This window comes from Erpetoichthys calabaricus, chromosome 14 (assembly GCF_900747795.2).
Source record: "Erpetoichthys calabaricus chromosome 14, fErpCal1.3, whole genome shotgun sequence".
NCBI lineage: Eukaryota > Metazoa > Chordata > Cladistia > Polypteriformes > Polypteridae > Erpetoichthys > Erpetoichthys calabaricus.
In genome coordinates this window covers 100,199,083-100,221,482 of record NC_041407.2, presented here as the reverse complement: position 1 = coordinate 100,221,482, position 22,400 = coordinate 100,199,083, and the positions used below count along the sequence as shown (strand labels likewise).

Sequence of the window (22,400 nt, the reverse complement as noted above, 5' to 3'; positions counted from 1 at the left end):
AAATAAAGTCGTACACGGAGCTGCTGAAAAGGCTGCCACTCTCGGCGGCGCCTGAGTCACTAATAATGGGTCATGGGGGTCTGCTGGAGCCAATCCCAGCCAGCACAGGGCGCGAGGCAGGAAACAAACCCCGGGCAGGGCACCAGCCCACTGCAGTGTATATATACAGTGCATCCGGAAAGTATTCACAGCACATCACTTTTTCCACATTTTGTTATGTTACAGCCTTATTCCAAAATGGATTAAATTCATTTTTTTCCTCGGAATTCTACACACAACACCCCATAATGATAACATGAAAAAAGTTTACTTGAGGTTTTTGCAAATTTATTACAAATAAAAAAATGTCCATAAGTATTCACAGCCTTTGCTCAATACTTTGTCGATGCACCTTTGGCAGCAATTCCAGCCTCAAGTCTTGTTGAATATGATGCCACAAGCTTGGCACACCTCTCCTTGGCCAGTTTCGCCCATTTCTCTTTGCAGCACCTCTCAAGCTCCATCAGGTTGGATGGGAAGCGTCGGTGCACAGCCATTTTAAGATCTCTCCAGAGATGTTCAATCGGATTCAAGTCTGGGCTCTGGCTGGGCCACTCAAGGACATTCACAGAGTTGTCCTGAAGCCACTCCTTTGATATCTTGGCTGTGTGCTTAGGGTCGTTGTCCTGCTGAACGATGAACCGTCGCCCCCAGTCTGAGGTCAAGAGCGCTCTGGAGCAGGTTTTCATCCAGGATGTCTCTGTACATTACTGCAGTCATCTTTCCCTTTATCCTGACTAGTCTCCCAGTCCCTGCTGCTGAAAAACATCCCCACAGCATGATGCTGCCACCACCATGCTTCACTGTAGGGATGGTATTGGCCTGCTGATGAGCGGTGCCTGGTTTCCTCCAAACGTGACGCCTGGCATTCACACCAAAGAGTTCAATCTTTGTCTCATCAGACCAGAGAATTTTCTTTCTCATGATCTGAGAGTCCTTCAGGTGCCTTTTGGCAAACTCCAGGCGGGCTGCCATGTGCCTTTTACTAAGGAGTGGCTTCCGTCTGGCCACTCTACCATACAGGCCTGATTGGTGGATTGCTGCAGAGATGGTTGTCCTTCTGGAAGGTTCTCCTCTCTCCACAGAGGACCTCTGGAGCTCTGACAGAGTGACCATCAGGTTCTTGGTCACCTCCCTGACTAAGGCCCTTCTCCCCTGATCGCTCAGTTTAGGTGGCCGGCCAGCTCTAGGAAGAGTCCTGGTGGTTTCGAACTTCTTCCACTTATGGATAATGGAGGCCACTGTGCTCATTGGGACCTTCAAAGCAGCAGAAATTTTTCTGTAACCTTCCCCAGATTTGTGCCTGGAGACAATCCTGTCTCGGAGGTCTACAGACAATTCCTTTGACTTCATGCTTGGTTTGTGCTCTGACATGAACTGTCAACTGTGGGACCTTCTATAGACAGGTGTGTGCCTTTCCAAATCAGGTGCAGTCAACTGAATTTACCACAGGTGGACTCCAATGAAGCTGCAGAAACATCTCAAGGATGATCAGGGGAAACAGGAGGCACCTGAGCTCAATTTAGAGCTTCATGGCAAAGGCTGTGAATACTTATGTACATGTGCTTTCTCAATTTTTTTAATTTTAATAAATTTGTAAAAACCTCAAGTAAACTTTTTTCATGTTGTCATTATGGGGTGTTGTGTGTAGAATTCTGAGGAAAAAAATTAATTTAATCCATTTTGGAATAAGGCTGTGACATAACAAAATGTGGAAAAAGTGACGCACTGTGAACACTTTCCGGATGCACTGTGTATATATATATATATATATATATATATATATATATATATATATATATATATATATATATATATATGTATATGTATATATATATATATATATATATATATATAATATATATATATATATATATATGTATATATAATATGAGAGAGAGATAGATAGATAGATAGATAGATAGATAGATAGATAGATAGATAGATAGATAGAGTATTTACTATAGTACTATGCTGTACTACACAACATTACACCACACTATACTATAGTGTATGCTAAAAAGACAAAATGGTGGTCCATACTCCAGTGTACTATTCTAAGATTTGAGAAAATGCATACACTATACTATTCTGTACTCCATTGTACTGAAACATTTTAAAAAATAATATAGTCAGCGCTGTGCCTTACTTTGTAAGAAAGTGTACTGTCCATCAGTCTTCTAAACTATGTTACATGGGTTCAGAAAATGTGTGGACTATCCTATACTGTACTGAACAACTGATTAGTTGTATTCAAAATTGGTCAAACAATTCTAACATGTAAAATTTTAACAGGCAACAAGAAAGGTAATGAAGTCCATCTTAACATTAGACACCAAAGGAGATCGTGATATGCCATTTGTATTAAAACGTTTACAGTTTCCCGTTAGAATAGCTTTTGCTATGACAATTAACAAATCACAGGGACAAACATTCAAAAACGTTGATTAGAGAGAAAGAAACAATATTCACTCACGGGCAGTTAAACGTTGCATTGTCACGAGGAAAGTCCAAACACGGAATCAAAATCCAATGCGATATTGACGAAAAGTTAATTCCAAATATTGTTTTAACTGACGTTTTAAAGTAAAAGTGAAAATAATGCATATGTAACAAATCCCATGAAAATAACAATTTCTTTAAATTGTATTTCCAGTTAACCAAACCCGGGGGTTAGCAAGCGAAGCGAGCAGGGGGCAGATCCCCTTAGTTTAATATAAACAGAAAGGATTTAGATAGGAATATAAGGAACAAGCTGGTTAAGTTTGCAGATGATACCAAGATAGGTGGATTAGCAGATAATTTGGAATCCGTTATATCATCACAGGAGGACTTGGACAGCAGACAGGCTTGGGCAGATTTGTGGACGATGAAATTTAATGTCAGTAAATGTAAAGAATTACACATAGGAAGTAAAAATGTGAGGTTTGAATACACAATAGGGGGTCTGAAAATCGAGAGTTCACCTTATGAGGATTTAGTAATCTTAGTGGAATCTAAACTATCGACTTCCCATCAGTGTGCAGAAGGCGTTAAGAAGGCGAACAGAATGTCAGGTTATATAGCGCCTTGATGTGTGGAGTACAAGTCACAGGAGGTTAGGCTCCAGCTTTATAACACACCGGTGAGGCCTCATCTGGAGTCCTGGGTGCAGTTTGGGTCTCCAGGGTACAAAAAGGACATAACAGCACTGGAGAAGGTCCAGAGAAGAGCGACTAGGCTGATTCAGGACTACAGGGGATGAGTTATGAGGGAAGATGAAAAGAGCTGAGCCTTAAGGAGATGAAGAGGAGACCTGACTGAAGTGTTTAGAATGATGAAGAGAATTAGTGCAGTGGATCGAGATGGTGACTTCAAAATGAGTTCATTAAGAACACGGGGACACAGCTGGAAACTTGTGAAGGGGAAATTTGACACAGACATTAGGAAGTTTTTCTTTACGCAAAGAACAACAGACACTTGGAATAAGCGAACAAGTAGTGTGGTGAACAGTAAGACTTTAGGGACTTCCAGAACTCGACTTGATGTTTTTTTTGGAAGAATTTAGTGGACAGGACTGGCGAGCTTTGTGGGGCTGAATGGCCTGTTCTCATCTAGAGTGTTCTAATTGTATGATCTTCTTTGCTACCGTGTTTCTATGAAGTGTTATTCGTGGTCCGCTGTGCCCCCTGTATGTAGTGCCACTTAATCACACAGCAGAACTGAAGCTTTACGGCTGATTTTCACTTTTGCGTATCTATGGTGCAGCCTGATACAAACCTCAAATTAAGGTCGCATTGATGCGGACCCTACAGAGACCCCTATGAGTCCGACTAGCCAGTTTGATATCTTACATATTTCCTGAAACGCACTTCCATTCATCTTCCGCCATTCTGAAGTAATTTTATATGATACCTCATCACAGCCCTACAAAGACAAACAGATGGCGGCCAATTTGTGTTAAACAAATCAGTCTGGATATCGGCAAATGTATGAAGAAGTGAAAAAATGTGAGGAACAAATACTTTTGCCTGCAGAAGAAAATGTGGAGGAGGAGGAGCGGCAATCCTGGAGGAGGGCAAAAAACGGCCTGCATTTGATGTTTTTTTTCTCCTGGCTGGCACCACACGTGAAGCACAGGGGCGCAGAGTCCAACACTGCCAAGTAGTGTTCAGGCGAGTGCAGAAGTGTGAACATAAGCTGATCACCATTGGCATAGTTTATAAGTGTGGGTTGTATTTGTACCTGTTTGGATTCCCTGGCTTTGGACCCCTTTGCTCCAAGGGCACAGTCTTTTGGTTTTCTGCTTTGGTTTTGTTCGCCTTTTAAGGCAAAGGACTAGGATTGCCAAACTTGTTGGGCTGAATTGTCTGTTCAGGTCGCAGTTTTTTCCAGTGTTTTAATATCAGTACGTTGGATTCAGGAAGTCTTCAAGCTCCTTCACTTTCTGTCCATTCTACTGTGTTTTAGATGTCATTTTAAATAGATAACTTTGCAGTTTTTGCCCATCCATCTAAACCCGATAACCCATAATGATAAAGTGAACACATGCTTTCAGAAAGGTTTGGAAATTTATGAAACATCAAAACCTGAAATCTCTCCTTCATTTAAGTACTTAGAGTGCCTTGTGGAAGCCCCTTTGGCAGCAATTCCAGCCTTCCTGCTAAGTCTCTATAAGCTTTGCACCCCTGGATGTGGGGCAGTTGATCCCATTCCTCTTGGCATTTCCTCTCAGTCGTATTAAACAAGAGGGTTAGGGTGACCGAGAATACTGCGGCACATGGTGTGCTATTGGTGCAAGGTGCCCATGCATAGGTAAAGCCCACAGAATGGCGGATTCATTCCAGCTGACAGGCCACCGAATTCCGTTAGACTGGGATGGGAAGCGTCTGTGAACGGCCACCTTCAGGGCTCTCTTTGGCTGGGACACTCAGAGACCTGTCCTCGAAGCCACTCCAGCCGCTCCAGGTCATTGTCGTGTCATGCCAGTCTGAGGTGGCTCGAGATCTGGCGCAGGTTTTGCCATCAGCTCGACTGTAATTTTGCCGTCGGGCTCTGCTGTCCCGCCATTCTGGGCAGACGTGAACCACATGACGTGTCTCCGATCGAATGGAAACGGCAGACGGAAAGTGCAGGGGCTGCCGGCCAATACAAACAGCAAGGCTTGTCCGGACCGGGGTTCAAACCCTGATCCGCGTCCTCATCGTCGATCTAGCCATCTCCCCGTTGCCTTTCTAGCCTCTCGGTCTCCCTGGCCATCTTGTTCATTTCTCCCGCTGACTCCGCTCCGGCTAATCACAGATTCCGCGCAGGTAGTCTGATAAACGGCAATTTAGGAACAGATGAAAGTTATTAGTATAATGTATTCAAGTATAGCATTTCCATTTCAACAGCCCCCTTGATATGTGTAAGAATTTCCACTTAGCTATAAAGGCTTTTAATAAGGACGCAAATGTGATTGAAATCTAAGAGCGTCTCTCTGTGTTGCAGTTAGGCGCCGTTTAATGAGATTCTCAGTGCGCAGCCATTGAGTCTGTCAGCTGCCTCTGTGCTTAAACTTCACCCCGCTGTTTGGAGCGCCGCCGCTTCTTCTGCCATTTGTGCTTTGCGGCCACGCAGGCGACGTGCATTAGACGGCATTAAATGACAAGCAAATTCGGACGCCTGTTTAAATTGAAGGGGTCTTTTTTTTCTCGCTTTTGTAACCGACCCCCAACTACCCCCCATCAATTCGTAGACTCGGTGCTGCGCCGCGTAAAGTCCCATCGATCGGCCGGCGGCTTCGGAGCTCTCGGCTTTTCTAATCGGTTTATTATCTCGACGCTGCAGGTCCGCTTTTTCTTAACCAGTCGGGTGTTTCATATCAACTCCCTATTAATGACTGTTGGGGGCACACGGGATGGACGTGTGGGGTGGGATTATTTTGATTCGTGTGGTTAGATATCCTTTATTATTATTTAATATGTGGATTTCTGTTTTAATTCTGTTTGCTTTTTGTCTCTGTGAGGGACTGTGTGTGTGTGTGGGTGGGAAGTGGGGCCGAGGCTGGGTGTGTTCCTGGGGGTCCCCGCCGAAAAAATAAATAAATCACCGTCATCAGGCGGTGTGAATCTTAGGCTGGGTTTGCAGACCGCTACACCCATAAGCCATTGCTTCGGCTTCTATCCATCGCGGTTACCGCGTAATTTGCAAGTTGCCTTTACTTTTTGATTCACTCTCGTATTTTTGAACCATTAGATTTGGTATTATATGCAGATGATGGGGTTCAGGTGGAAGAGAGGCCATCATTATAAGTACAGGCTGTAAAGGTGGTGGAAAACCAGTCATTTGAATTGGGGATTTACCTCTTCTGATACTCAAAATGTTTGGGTTTTTTTATACCCTGAAGAAGACAATGGGCAATGGAGGCCTTTATTTAAATGGTGTAGCGTGCGGCCGGGACACCTCCATGCTGGGAGGACCAGAACAGCAAGCGTGGCCAGTGCGTTACTTCCCCGGGGCAACCCCCCCTGGGCTGCAGCAGTGACTCAGACTCCCGCAGGGCTTCATGGGAGTTAGAGTTTGGTGCAGCCCTGTTGGGTGGATTCCACAGGCGCCGCCAGGGGGTGCTGTTGAGCCCTTATGGGCAGTCCTTCCGCCACACCCGGAAGTGCTGCCGGAAATGAGTCATCAAGCACCTGAAGCACTTTCGGGTGGGCTATAAAAAGGAGCCAGTGGCCACTACTTGGGAGGAAGAGGAGGATGAAGCCTGACCCGAGGAAAAAAAAAAAAAAAAAAAAAAAAAAGGAGAAATGTGATAAAGAGAAGGAATAAAAGTGTGTCTGTGCTTGTTGGGACGCTGTAAATAAATCACATGTGCTTTGGGACTTCTGTGTGTCCTGGTGTCTGTCTGCGATCTGGGCTGGAATGTTCACAATGGACAAGTTTTATCTAACGTTCCAACTCTTACGTGTCTAGACCGCGGTGCTTGTGTTTATTGGCAGATGAATTGTTGTTGTTGTCCTTTATGAATTATTATTTTCCATGTGTTTTTTTCTTTTTATGTAATTTTTGTTAATATTATGTTTTACTTAATATTTGTGCATTGTGTATGTAAGTTTGAATACATTTCTGTGAAGAGGTGGAGCTATCATGATTTATCACCGCGAGGGACCGCCCCCTCTATCTTTATACTTCTGTCTGTCTGGAGAGGTCAAGTCCCTCAGAGGTCCATTGAGGTGGCTGGAGGAAAAAGTTCTAATTTTGAGTGTTGGTTTTTCTGGTTTTCTGATATTGGATTATAGATTTACTGGTTATTATTATTACTTACTGGTTACTGGTTTTCTTTCGGTTGCCTTTGACGCAAGTACTTTGGCTTTGTGGTCTGTAGGGGACGGTGTGGTTCCCCAAACACCCAACACAGACACGCAGGCACGAGACACCAACAAAGGAGAGGATTTTATTTGTGGGAAACTCTTCCAGGGAATCATTTCCCACACCACAGTCACAATTCCAATGAAAAGCACCAAGGACTCTGTAACTTAGCCTCTATCTCTTCCTCTCTTCAGCACCTTTCCGGGTGGCGTCCTTCACAGCTTTATTTTGTCTTTTTCCATTTTTTTTGTTCTGTTTTTTGCTTATTTAAATCAATTTGTTTCTTTTGTAAATATTCTGCAATAGCCTTAATAATAATAATAAATTGCATTTCATAAACCAAAGGTTGATTTATACACTGAGGGGGAGAAAAAAAAATTATCCCTGCCATTTTCAAACCAAAGGTTTCATTTTTTTCTTCTCCATTTGAAGGGCATTTTTGTACTTCTGGAAGATTTAAAGTGCATTTTTAAACTTTTCAAATCCAAGCCCATACTTTGGGCATGTAGAGGCAGAAGCCTGCCTTTTGAGTTTGGGGTTAGGCCTCTCTCTAAGACAGGCCTGCTTGGTGAGTCTTTTTGGATGGCCTTTCTCCCTTAATAATAATAATATTTTAATTACATTTATAGATCACTTTTTTAATCTACTCAAAGTGCTTTACATAGACACTGGGGAACCACTTCAAGGACCACCAATGCACAGCATCCACCTGGATAATGAGCCATTCCTGTGCCAGTGCGCTCACCACAAGTTAGTTTGTGAAAGGGTGAGAGAGAGAGATGGAGGGGGTGATTAGAAGGATCAGATCAAGGTGGGCAATTTAGCCAGGACATCGAGAACCCCCCCCCCCCCCATCCCCCTGCCCCCCTACTCTTTTTAAAAGATGTCCAGAGATCCTTTAAGACCATAGAGAGTCAGAACCCCAGAGATAGCCAGCAGGATTTGTTTTTCCCCATTGAGATCTGATGTGTTTTCAAAGTGTTCCTTTCATTTTTTTGAGCAGTTTATATAAAAACATTTTAAAGTCCCTTCCCTTTAAAGATCCCAGAGCACAGTGAGAAAAGGAGCGGAAGGTAGCCGTGCACAGAATTCACTCGACCGCCATATGCGCAAAGCATTCATCTATTCAACTAAAAATCTTCCATCGAGCATATCTCACTTGTTTAAATTTTTCCAGGGAAAAATCCAACCTGCGAACGTTGCAATCGAGCTCCAGCCTCACTGGGCCACATCTGTTGGCCTAACATCTGGACCCAAATCTTTAATTGCCTATCAGACCGCCTTGGTGTCACAATCCCTCCTAATCCATTAATAGCTGTTGTCACAGACGTGCGATTTGGGAGGCAGCTAGAGGGCCTAAATAATAGTAGTACCACGCCAGACCAGAGGGTGGCGAGCTGCACTAAATTTCTCTCTCCGTCCTCTGCAGACTGTCCAGGGGAAAATCCCACTAGGTGGCCGATGTTATTGTTGACGTCACTTCCTGCCATGGCGCCACTTCTGGTCCCGATGACATCACGTCCGGTTCTGGCCCAGATTATGTCACTTCCTGTCACTGCCTTTAAAGCCGCCATGTTCTCAAACTAAAGTTCAGTTCTGTTTTGTATTTCAACCTGAACACAACTCAAAAATAAATAAATAAATAAATAAACCCATTTGCAGCCAGGGGCGTATTCTACGGTGGGCTGCCCCGGAGCTTTGATGTCTCTTGGGTATCTGGTGTCTGGTGGGCTTAAAGTGGAGAAGGACAAACAAACTGTGATTGCTTTTACTTTGCTATTGGCATGTAGACTTGTCTTGCTGAACTGGAAGAATCCTAGCCCACCTCTTATAAGTCAGCGGGTCACTGTGGTGTAGCGGGTCCACAGCTCACGTCAAAAAGGCCACTTTTTAAATAAATAATTGCCACACTCGCGGCTTAGAGAGGGGGTGTGGTATGTGTGGCCGGAGCGGTTCCCGGGTGATGCGTGAGGCGGACGGTCCTCATTAAAGTGCACAGGTGAGGAGTCATCTGCATCCGTAATTGGTGCTGGGAGCTGCTAATTGCCACATCTGATCCACATCCCCCTAATAGATAGAAGCACAAGGCAGCTAGGAGGGGAGAGAAGAGGAAAGAGAGAACGGGAGGTTTAAGGGAGAGGAAGGCTGGAGAAGTGGGGAGCTGGTGAGAGCGACAGCAGGCTCGCTTGAGCAAAGGCAGGCAGCTGGTAGGAGAGCCCCGGAAGAGTGTGGCCAACTCTCGGAGGGTGCAGATTGAAGGGGTTGCTCCAGCTGAACAATTGGGAGGAGCTGGAGTGACCGGCAGCGGAGACGACTGGCCGCTGAAAGGAGCGGAGTCGTGGAGGTTTTGGGCGGATTGAGCGCCCTGGCCACTGGGGAAGGAACCCAAGTCTCGGTCCGGCTGGAGCCCGACGTGGCCGGTGACCAGTAATGATGGAGCTGCATATGCTGTTGCGGGACCCGAACAGGAGAAGCAGGGGAATCACAAGTGGAAAAGCTTTGTGTTTTTAAAGAGACTTCTTCCAGCAGTTATATTAACCTCGTTGTTTTTAAAAGGATTTTCTTTTTTATTGGATTTTACCCTCCACCTTTCACCTGTTTTATGGATTATTTATTTAATGACTTATTTCGATGCACTGCACTATTTTGTTTGAACACTGTTTTGTTGTTGTTGTTTTTAATAAAAGCACTTTGCACTTTTTGCACCATCCCCTTGCTTCATTGCTGTGCCTCACTGTCCAGCTCATCAGTGACATTACCGACAGTGTGGGGGTTCAAGAGCTCCCAGAAGGCCGATGGGAGCAAGGAGTAGAACCCGCATCGTCAGAGTAATTAATGTCAGTCAGTCATTACCCAACCCGCTATATCATAACACAGGGTCACAGGATTGGAGCCAATCCCAGCCAACACAGGGCGCAAGGCGGGAACAACTCCCTGGGCAGGGTGCCAGCCCACCGCAGGGCACACACACACTAGGGACAATTTAGGATGGCCAATGCACCTAACCTGCACGTCCTTGGACTGTGGGAGGAAACCCACGCAGACACGGGGAGAACATGCAAACTCCATGCAGGGAAGAGAACCCGGGTCTCCTTACTGCGAGGCAGCAGCGCTACCCACTGCGCCACCATACCGCCCTGGTAACTAACTTATTTGAAAATTGGTAAAAATTAAATTGCCACTTAGAGGATCTGTGCAAAACTGTTTTAAAAGCTGGCAGGACCTCATCAATAACATTTTAGAATAACCTTTTATATGGGGGAGAAGGACTCCTCTCTCCTCTTTACTACTCTTTAAAATTTTACTTGGGCTGTTGGTCTTTTTCTCATTGGTGGGGGGGGTGGGGGGGGCGTTTGGGTTGAACTGAATTGAGTTTTGTTAAATTTGACTCGATTGGATGGAACCTGCGGTGGGCTGGTGCCCTGCCCGGGATTGGTTCCTGCCTTGCGCCCTGTGTTGGCTGGGATTGGCTCCAGCAGACCCTCGTGACCCTGTAGATAGGATATAGCGGGCTGGATAATGAATGGATGGATGGAACGTTACATGCTTTTAATGAATTCAATAAAAGATCAAATGAAAAAAATAAGTCAACTTAACCCAGGCCCGGTTCTAGAGGCGAAGACGCCTTCCTGCCATTTAATTTCAGCCGCCCCCCTCACCCTATAATACCTTCGCTCGTTTTCTAAACCAGTGCCTATTTAAAATTAAAAATTTTCAAAATTTCCATCCATCCATCCATTTTCCAACCCGCTGAATCCGAACACAGGGTCACGGGGGTCTGCTGGAGCCAATCCCAGCCAACACACAGGGCACAAGGCAGGAACCAATCCCGGGCAGGGTGCCAACCCACCGCAGTCGCAATTTCCTTAATGTCAAAAAAAAATTCAAGAAAGTTTCTTCGTAGGTAGAAGAAAACTTGACTTACGCATTTAACGAATCGGCGACAAGTTTAATAATTCATCAGTAAAATTCCGAAAATAAAGCGAGTGCAGATCATAGACTTAATTTTCTTGAAAAAGACGTCGCCTCATATTCTCGCAAATGCAAAATTTAGCAAAAGTCTATTTCTTCACATCACACCTGTGAAAGATATTTATAGGAAAACAAAATATGAATATGCATATATAGTAAAACAATTTGAAAAGTAAGCGTTTATTATTAAGTTCGTCAATAATGCCATCTAAGTTAATTTCTTCTGACAAATCTTTCTCTATTGCAATTAAACCTAAATTACTCAATCTCTCTTGGCACATCGACGATCTTAAGTAAGTTTTTCTTTGAAGCAAGTTACCGACATTCGACGGGAAAAGACGAGCCCCGCGCCAGGCCTACGTTTTGTTGCTGCCCTCTATGTTCGGCCTCCTTCATACATGCACGCTTTGCACGACTGGCAGCCTGACCTAACCTAAGGGTATTCGGGACCGTGGGGGTGAATGAGGAGCAACCCAGTGAGGTGCTGTCTCCACACAGGACAGGAACCGAGGCTCCTGGAGCTGAGAGGTGGCAGCCGTTGGCATTGTGGTGCCACTTGCTATTTCTTTACTAATCAGCTCGCTCTCTCGAATCACTTCAGTCCTTTTTAATCAGCTCAGTACTTCTAATTACTTGCGGGTTCGCGTTTTCGTATCAGTCAAGTGTTTATTGATCGGCTCATCGTCTCAGTTCTGTCCGTTGTGATAGGTCTGCTCACTTGTCTGCTTCTCATCAGTTTGACTCAATCGGGGTGAAACGCAGGAGAGGCAGTTCATCCCCGAGTGAAGTCACCTTACCCTCTTGTGACCACACAATGAAGATGTCAGGTCAGCCGGAGTCTTATTAGAGGTGCCTGACTAGTCGATGACCTTCTCTTCACGGCTTTTGTCACTTCCAGGTTTCCCCCCACTGGTTTCCTCCGGGAAATGAAGACAGATTGGAAAATGAAAAAGTGGCAACAAGACTTACAAATGTTAAACACTGCTTCCTTCGCCTTCGCTGCTGCTCGCCGCTCCTTCTGGTTTGACTCACATCTTTCATTCTGCTTTAGAAGGTGCTGTCACATTTGCATACAGCCGTCATATTCGTATAAGCAGGATGCACAAGTAACTGTTAAGAGAAGAAGGAGCTTCATCTGACATGTGCAACTAGCAGTCCTTGTCTCCGACTCTGCTCGTCCCTGATATTTATTCATTTTCATTTCTTTATCCTTTTTGGCACCGGGCCTTGAGAATAAAAAGGTGCAGATATGATGAACGAAACCCGTGTTTCCAGATGTGTTCACATTTGTGGAAGATTCATGCAGCGTGAGTGCCATCCACACTCTCTTCACATATCACTCATCAGACAAAAGCTGGGCTGGGGGTCACAGGATTCTCTGTCTGTCAATCCATCATCACTCAGTGACCATCCGCACTCGGGGTCCCTTAAGTCTGGAATTACAGCAGTTTATAGATTTATATATCTCGGCAGCCCCCAGAGTTCATTAAGTTAAGAAAGAACATGTCCGGAAAGTTCTACTTAAAGGGTCACAAGTTCATTAAACTGGGTGCAGCCAGACCACAAGCAGCAGTAGCTGGATGTTATTTAGAAGAAATGACGTGAATAGGAGGGATAGGTCTGTTGGGCTGAATGACCGGCCGGCTCTCGTCAGAGTTATTCCGATGTTCTCAATCAGAGCCGCCAAGGTTTTCTATATGAATCAACATTTATGAGACACCATGTAATAGAGAATAAACAATGCATTCTCTGAAATTGTATGGTATAGTATACGATACGATAGGACAAGATAGTCCATGCATTTTAAGAACTCTTCTAGTATATGGACTATGCATTTTTTAAACAGAGTAGAGTAGAGTAGAGTAGAGTAGAGTAGAGTAGAGTAGAGTAGAGTAGAGCCCGTGCATTTTCTGAACCCTTCTAGCATGCACTATAAATTTTCTAACCTGACTTAAAATAGATAATATGGTATAATTCATGCATTTCTGAACTATTTGAATAATATTCTGCAGTGTTGATAGTCCATTTTCTGAAATATCACAATAATAAATGTCATATTGTATAACACATGCATTTTCTGAACTCTCCTAATACAGACTATATATTATCTAAATCAATTCAGTATAGTATAGTATAGTATAGTATAGTATAGTATAGTATAGTATAGCCCATGCATTTTTTAACTCTTCTAGTATACACTATACATTTCCTAACCTGACTTAAAATATATAGTATAATATAATTCATGTGTGGCGCAGTGGGTAGCACTGCTGCCTTGCAGTTGGGTGATCTGGGGACCTGGGTTCGCTTCCTGGGTCCTCCCTGCGTGGAGTTTGCATGTTCTCCCCGTGTCTGCGTGGGTTTCCTCCCACAGTCCAAAGACATGCAGGTTAGGTGTGTTGGCAATTCTAAATTGTCCCTAGTGTGTACTTGGTGTGTGTGTGTGCATGCCCTGTGGTGGGTTGGCACCCTGCCCGGGGTTTGTTTCCTGCCTTGCGCTCTGTGTTGGCTTGGATTGGCTCCAGCAGACCCCCGTAACCCTGTGTTAGGATATAGCAGGTTGGATAATGGATGGAATATAATTCATGCATTTTCTGAATCAACTATTTAATATAGTATCGTATCATATTGTTCTTGCATTTTCAAAACTCTTAGAATAGTATATTGTGGTGTAATAGTATAATATCATGTAGTACATTTCATGCATTTTCTAAATTCTTCTAGTATAGGTTACAGTTGGGCATTGGTTAAGCTTTGGGTGTAATGTAGGAAGAGCAACTGAACAGGGCAACAGTAACATAGTATAAATATAATCCTTGGATTTTCTGAACTTTTAAAATAATATACTGTAGTATAGGGTATCCATTGACTGAAATATAAAAAAAGTATAGTATTATATACTGTACCATAATCCATGCATTTTCTGAACTCTCCTTGCATGGTTTATACGTTTTCTAAACTGACATAACATACTATAGTCTGATCTAGTCTGTGCATTTTCTGAGTTCTTGACTACACATTTTATAAACAGACATGGTATAGTATAGTATAGTATAGTATAGTATAGTATAGTATAGTATAGTATAGTATAGTATAGTAGTCCATGGATTTTCTGAACTCTTCTAGTATACACTATACATTTTCTAACCTGATTTAAAATACATAAAATTATATAATTCATGCATTTTCTACACTTATTGAATAATATTCTGCAGAGTAGATCGTCCATTTCCTGAAACATCACACTAATATAATATCATATTGTATAATACATGCATTTTCTGAACTCTCCTAATATAGACTATACATTTTCTAAATCAACTCAGTGTAGTATAGTAGATTTCCTGCATTTTGTCAACTCTTAGAATAGTATATTGTGGTGTAATAGTATAATATCATGTAGTACATTTCATGCATTTTCTAAATTCTTCCAGTATAGGTTACCGTTGGGCATTGGTTAAGCACTGGGTGCAAGGTAGGAAGAGCAACTGGACAGTTACCAGTAATAGTATAACATAATCCTTGGATTTTCTAAACTTTTAAAATAGTATACTGTAGTACAGAGTATCCATTTAATGAAATATCATAAGAGTATAGTGTCATATACCATAATCCATGCATAGTAGAGTTCAGTATTGTCCATGCTTTTTTGAGTCTTCCTAGTGCAGACTATGTACAGTATTTTTCTAAACTGACCCAGTATAGTAATGAATTATTATTAGTACAAATAGTGCAGTCCCTTATAACGGAGTATGGTGTATAGTATAACACAGGGGTGCCCAACTCCAGTCCTGAAGGGCCGCAGTGGACGCAGGTTTTCATTCTAACCCTTTTCTTAATGAGTGACCAGTTTTTGCTGCTAATTAACTTCTTTTGAATTCATTTTCTTTGACTTGCTCTTGGAGACTCAGACCCCTTAATTGTTTCTTTTTCCTTAATTAGCAGCCAAACAATAACAAAACACAAAATGAGCCAAAACAGGCCCAGCAAACTGTGACCATCATACAATATCTGAAAATAAAGAAAGGTGAAGGTCTCAAGAATGCTGATCTGCTCTTAGAAAAGAGAAAATCCTTAATTTTGGAAATGTCTGCTATTGCACAATGAGAGCGGCAACAAGCCATGGAATTAAAGAACGGGTTTAATTAACGACAAGACTCAGCGTCTCATTAAGCAGCTGGTTGGAGTGAAATTGGTTGGAGTTTCAGGCCCTGACTTAGCTGGCCTTTTGTTGGCTCACTCACTTCACATATCACTTCTGCGTTGATGCCATTTAAGGAAAGAAATGAAGCAATTCAGAGGAACGATGAAGAAATTCAGGGAAACATTTCTTAAAAACCAAGTCAATTAAACTTAATTCAAAAGAAGTTAATTAGCAGCAAAAACAGGTCACTAATTAAGAAAAGGGCTAGAATGAAAACCTGCAGCCACTGCGGCCCTCCAGGACTGGAGTTGGGCACCCCTGGTATAACACATACAGTAGTAGAGTAGTTAGTATAGTGCTCAGCCCTCAATAATAAAAGTCTCTTTTGTCAGATCCCTCTACATCAAAGGTGTTCCTGTCTTAAACCCCAAAGCTACAAATGTTCCCTACATTTAGTGTAATTAAAAATTTCAGATCCCACCGCCAACTCTGTCAAATCACTTATTGTGGTAAGAACTTTCAGCTCAGTAACACATTGTAACGCGCCAACAGGCAGGCAGGCAGACATCAGTGGCCCCTTTGCCAGCCTTTTGTGATTTAAGTCTCCTTTCTGCGTTTGCGTAAGATGTCCGCCCACATCCCAGGTGCGAGAACCAAGGGCTAATCACATCACCTCCTTACAAACTTCTGAATTTCATCCTTACTTTTAACGGCTGTAATGTGCAAATGTGATCCTGTGTGTTAATCTGTGACAAAGGGATTCTTTGATGTTTCTAAGCCTTCCAAGTGATACATGCAGCCTTCAAGGGAGAGTGGAGGGGGCAGAGGATAAACTCGCCATGAGCTCGTTTGAAGAAGTTCACAGTAAGTGTAACTAAGGACATCCATATGGATGGTGGGAGTGCACCGGCTGTGTGTGTGCGCTCTGTGAGGTGTGTTTTCTACGTGTTATTAAATTGTTTTACATTCTGCTCCATTCTGAAGCCCCTACACTGACCCCAAGCCCCCAGTACCGGAAAAAGTGTGTGCCTGTCATAGGCAGAGTCTTAAATGTGAAAGGAGCTGTGATTGACGCACCAGTAGATTGACAGACTGGACTTCATCGATCAGCGATGGCAAATTCGTTTGCTCCAGCAGTGGCGGCCCAGAAGGGAGTCCTGCTGTCGTAGAGAGCCCACTTGACCTGCTCCATGTCCGGCTCTAGGTCTAGATGGCACAAGGAGTGCCGTGTGGGGAAGCACACTAAGATGGACAATGGCCGCATAGAAAGAGCCCCGAGTAAATGACGCCCGTTTCTAAAACAGCTCACGTTCCCACAGGTGCTGTGCAGTCAGAGTCTTCAGTCCATTGGTGACTTTGAGGTTTTGTAGTCCATCCACACACCCAAGGACATAATCCCCATTTGGGGAATCAATGGCCGCAAGAGGAGAGCCCCTCACTCTCTGTACATTTGTTTTTTTTAATTTCTATTCACATACTGTGTATATTACACTCTCTGACGTTTTGGAAAAGCCTGACGAAGAGGCTTAGCTGTATTCTGTTTATCCCTTTAGGAAGAACATCATGAAGGTCAGACCTCGTGAAAAGCATCTTCAGCTCTCATCTCTCATTCCTGAGCTCTCAGAGTCAACTTCAAGAGTTTCTTATTTGCAGTCGAGCCAATGACAGATTTGCTTCAAATTTAGGGCCTGCTTAAAAAAAAAAAAGAAAGAGCAGCTGCTATGTTATTTGTTCAGATAGGAAGGCATTCAGTTTCTAAATGTGACAGCGCAGAGCAGAGCGGAGCGGGGGGTTTATCATGATCTCTTTATTATACAGATTCCCTCTGCCTTCTTTTATTAGAAAGTGCTGATATTAGAAGAAATGGCGCTGAAAAGACAGGCGCAGCTTAGCTCCCCTTCCTTCTGGGTGGTATGCAGCACAGCTGGCCTAACTGACCACGAGCCAACTTCACTTGATGGGCTTTGAGTTTTGTTTTGTTTTTTTCCAATTTAAGCCGTTTATCGCGCCAACACCAAACAGACAGTGGCTCTGCTGTAACAGCCCTACAGTCCTGTCCTGTTCATCAACGCCAACGCAAAATCATTTACTCCAAAACCTATCTGAGGAACTACAAGAAGATTCATAGTAGAGTAGAGTAGAGTAGAGGATAGTATAATACATCCATTTAGTAAAGTGCACTGTAGTTTGCATTGATCCATCCACTTCATAAACATTCATAGCAAAATATAGCATAGTATACTAAAGTATGGTGCCTGGATTTTACAATAGTATAGTATATTGTAGTTTCCCCATTGTTTTGAACTTTTAGTATAGTACAGTACAGTATAGTAGTATAATAGTCTATGGTATAGTACAGTACAGTACATCCATTTTCTGAATCAATTTAGTAAAGTGCATTGTAGTTTATCATAGTATAATATTATATATACATATACACATATACACATATATATACATATACACATATATATACATATACACATATATATATGTATGAATGTATATATATATATATATATATATATATATATATATACATTCATACATATATATACATATACACACACACATATATATATACATATACATATATATATATATATATATATATATACATACATACAGTATATACATATATATATACACATGCATACATATATACATATATATATACACATACATACATACATACATATATACATATATATACACATACATACATACATACATATATACACATACATACATACATACATACATACATATATACATATATATATACACATACATACATACATACATATATACATATATATATACATATACATACATACATACATACATATGTACTATATACTGTATTACTATATATTGTCCATCCATCCATCCATTTTCCAACCCGCTGAATCTGAACACAGGATCACAGGGGTCTGCTGGAGGCAATTCCAGCCAATGCAGGGTGCAGTATAATATATAACTATTTTGATATTTTATATTAATGTAGTATAGTTTAGTAATTTTGTTTTCTGAAATCTTAAAGTACTATGCTGTTATGTAAACCTTACCATTTCTGAATCATTTTTGTAGAGTATAGTATAGCCCATGTATTTTCTGTAATCATAAAAATTAAACTGTAGTGTGGTTCATCCCTCTGGGCAGCCTTTTATAGTATAGCTCACCTACGTTCTTTATCCATGTTGTATAGTATACTGTAGTGTACTACTGTCCATAGGTTTTATAATCTTTCTTAGAACAGCACATCATAGTGTTAACCATCCATTTTCTGAGGTGTCTTTTAACAGCTTGGTATAATATAGTTCAGTACAGTATAGTATAGTCCACACATTTTCTGAACCCATGTAACATAGTTTAGAAGACTGATGGACAGTACACTTTCTTACAGTACAGCACAGCGCTGACTATATTATTTTTTAAAATGTTTCAGTACAATGGAGTACAGAATAGTATGGTGTATTCATTTTCTCAAATCTTAGAATAGTACACTGGAGTATGGACCACCATTTTGTCTTTTTAGAATATAGTATAGTGTGGTGTAATGTTGTGTAGTACAGCATAGTACTATAGTATATACTCTATCTATCTATCTATCTATCTATCTATCTATCTATCTATCTCTCTCTCACTCTCTCTCTCTCTCTCACTTATATATATATATATATAATATATATATTGTATATACTGCGGTGGTCTGGCGCCTTGCCCGAGGTTTGTTTCCTGCCTTGTGCCCTGTGTTGGCTGGGATTGGCTCCAGCAGACCACCGTGACCCTGTGTTCGGATTCAGCGGGTTGGAAAATGGATGGATGGATGGATATCCACTTAGTATAGTGATTTAATGCACTGAAGTCCGTCAGCTCCTACACTTTCTTAGAAATGTATGTTATAAAGTCGACCTTCCATTTTTTTCATAGTATCGTATAGTTCACCAAATCTACTTAGTGCAGAATGGGGGTCCATTAACAGTGCCCGCTGCACGTATACAAGTGCAGTTTCATGTCTTGCCTTAGTGCCCCTGGTGGAGTAAATGTGTAAGGCCAACATGGAAATTGCAAATACAAAGTACAGGGAAAGGGAAAAGAGGAGACGGCTGGGCATCTGCAGTTGGTGCAGAGCAGAGCGCCCTCTTCAGACCCGTATGATCCCAGCATATAATATCTGAGCACCGCGGCGAACACCAGCACAGGCTCGGCTATACACTTGCAGCACTTAATTGTTCACTCGTGTCGACCGAGACTATAAGGTCAGGTTGCTCACTTTACCTGTAGTATGGAGCCCCCATTTGGCGATCACATCTCACTAGCCCACCCTGTCCCATTGTCCTGATCTACACACGTGCACCTTCACGCACCCTCCTCCAGCTTTCACTCCAGCAGCTGCCAGCTTTTATGCTGTGCCATCATACCCCCCTCAGCCAGCAACTCCCCCCCCCCTTACCCCCCAGATCCACCAACTCGCTTTGTAGCACACATTTTATTTCAACACAGGTGATAAATAATAGGCTTGGTATGAAAAGGGGCTGTGAGACAGCTGGGCCTCGTCTCCGTGGTTATCCAAGCATGACAGGCACACAATGGACGCCGGACAGTGCGTTGATTACCACAAGCGAGTGCCTGCGCCGCGACACATTCATGCCTGCAGAACGCTTCATTGTCGCCTCAGGTTGGGCTGCGCGCCCAACTCCTGGAAACGCACCCCCTGAATTTTTGAATGCTTTTGTCATCTTTGCCAAAAGTTGCTTTTCCCTTTCTTTGTTTTTTTGCCTTTTGTCCCTGTTGATTTGTTTCCATTTTGGGACCAATGACAAATCAGTGTGACATTATTCTTCTGCCTTTGTGTGCGGATGTCCTTGAATTAGGGTCACTGTGTGTGCTGGTCAGTAACAAGGGTTTAGGGAACCTGCTACTAGTAATGGGGCTGGTTGGGCAACCCATGAATCCTGCTGGGAAGCTGGCTGCCTCTAGGGGGCACCATTGCTTTGCTGGCTGGAGGGGCTTTGTGTGTGAGCCCCATAGAGAAATCGGATGAATGGGTACACAAATCTGGGAGCTTTTAAAGGGGACGGTTGGTGATCACAGGGACCAATTCTCTTGTCAGTGTCGGTGTGCCCCATGCTCAGGACTTGCATCTGGCACTCTCTGGATTGGCATCGGCTCGCAGCTTTCTGTAACATGAAATCTTTTATTAGACTTTAATGAGTATAGCGCCTTCCAAATTAGAGCACTTTGAAAGCTCATATATAAAGTGGCATCTTTTTGTATTATGAAAAATTTACAAATAAAAAAAAAGTGGTAAGTGGTGTTGTTTCACTGATCCTGGGTTTGAATCCCATGCCCACTTGGTGCCCATGTGGAGTTTGTATGTTCTCCCTGTACCTTGTGTGCATGTGGATTTTGTTCTGGGTGATACTCCCAACAATTTTCTTCCAACATCCTGAAAGACGTGTAGGTTAAGTGGATTGGTGACTGTAAACTGGCGCCAGTGTAAGTGATGGTGGCTGGGTGTGCCCTTGTGCTAGGGTCCCTGTTTTGCCCCACGTGGTGCCACAACACTGAATTGGCTTAAGCAGATGTTGTGAATGTGTTGAGATCAGACATATTACAATCCAGAAGGAGAATTTAAGGAATGCAAGTCCAGGCACAAAGCAGGAACCAATGCTGGATGGGATGCCAGACTGGCACTGAATTTGCCAAACTGAATTTTCCTATATGACTTTTCTCATGTTAATTTACCTCACTAGTTGTGGCTGTCCGCCTTTTGCTAGTGGCCAACCAAGCACACAAGTCCTCACACCTTTCACATCACACAAAATCAATTATACAGTGGGGAGTTGTGCTTGTGCCTGGTCGGTCTCGATTGGCATCGGATCATTGCGATGCCCTCTGACGTCATCTGCCAGAGAGACTTAAACGCTATGAACAAGTGAGAGCCTCACAGACACACACATCTCACGAAGATCTCTGGGCTGCTTAAACTAAGACGGCAGCACCACAAGTTTTGAATCCAACAGCTTTGAGGTGAAAGTACAAACGGAGAGAACACGCAGGCGACACACACGACATGTGCAGTAATGGCGCTGACCGCCGAGTGGCCCGGTCAGTACAAGCCTAGCAAACAAGAGAGAACGCGATTTTTCGACACACAGACCTCATCTTCCCACACGTCCTTGAAAAAAGAGCCTCAGACGATTGTCGTCTTGTCATGAAGAGGAAGGACTCCACGTAGGCGTCCCGGTGCGGCGTTGTCAAATTTAGTGCAGTCCCAGTGCGCGTGCCCAGCCGCTCCTCCTCAGCAGAGGGTGAAAGAAAATCAAGATGAAGGGTAAGCGAATGTGAACGGTGCATTCCTGATGTGGCTCTCCATTCTTCTTTTACCATTATTATTTTTTTTAATTACTGTGGCTGCGTTTAAGGAAAAAGTGGTTGTGGACTTCTCATTCCTTTTCACTGGCGTGTGTGCTGCATGGCAACAAGTGGGAAAAGCTCCAGCAAGAAATGCAAATGCGTGATTAAGTAAAAATAATAAATCAAGAGCAGTTTGCCCTCGTTTTAATACGGCCGATGAGACTTCAGCCCTACAGCTAAACTGGGAAGTTCACGTCGGACACGCGCGCGCGTGCGCACACACACGGGTACAGAAGACACCGCAGGGTTAATTGGTCCAGCCTCACAGAATGAAGATGATAGACAGATAGCTAAGACATCATATAATATATACGGTGTTAAAAAGTGCTGCGGTGGGTTGGCACCCTGCCCAGGATTGTTTCCTGCCTTGTGCCCTGTGTTGGCTGGGATTGGCTCCAGCAGACCCCCGTGACCCTGTGTTCGGATTCAGCGGGTTGGAAAATGGATGGATGGATGTTAAAAAGTGTTGTGTAAGAGATTAGCAAAACCA

General features: G+C 43.1%; 1 protein-coding gene across 5 annotated transcripts in view; it reads left to right on the top strand.

Moving 5' to 3' along the window:
- znf385c (zinc finger protein 385C) overlaps positions 1-22,400 on the top strand; it is a 312,314-nt gene that overhangs the window by 202,611 nt on the left and 87,303 nt on the right. The window contains exon 1 of one of the 5 annotated variants that reach the window (XM_051918846.1): positions 21,412-21,827. The exons of the other annotated variants lie outside the window; for them this stretch is intronic. Coding sequence (XP_051774806.1) covers positions 21,821-21,827 — 7 coding nt within the window. The 5' untranslated portion in view covers positions 21,412-21,820. Of the gene's footprint in view, positions 1-21,411; positions 21,828-22,400 lie in introns of those variants that run through there. 5 annotated transcript variants of the gene reach the window in all.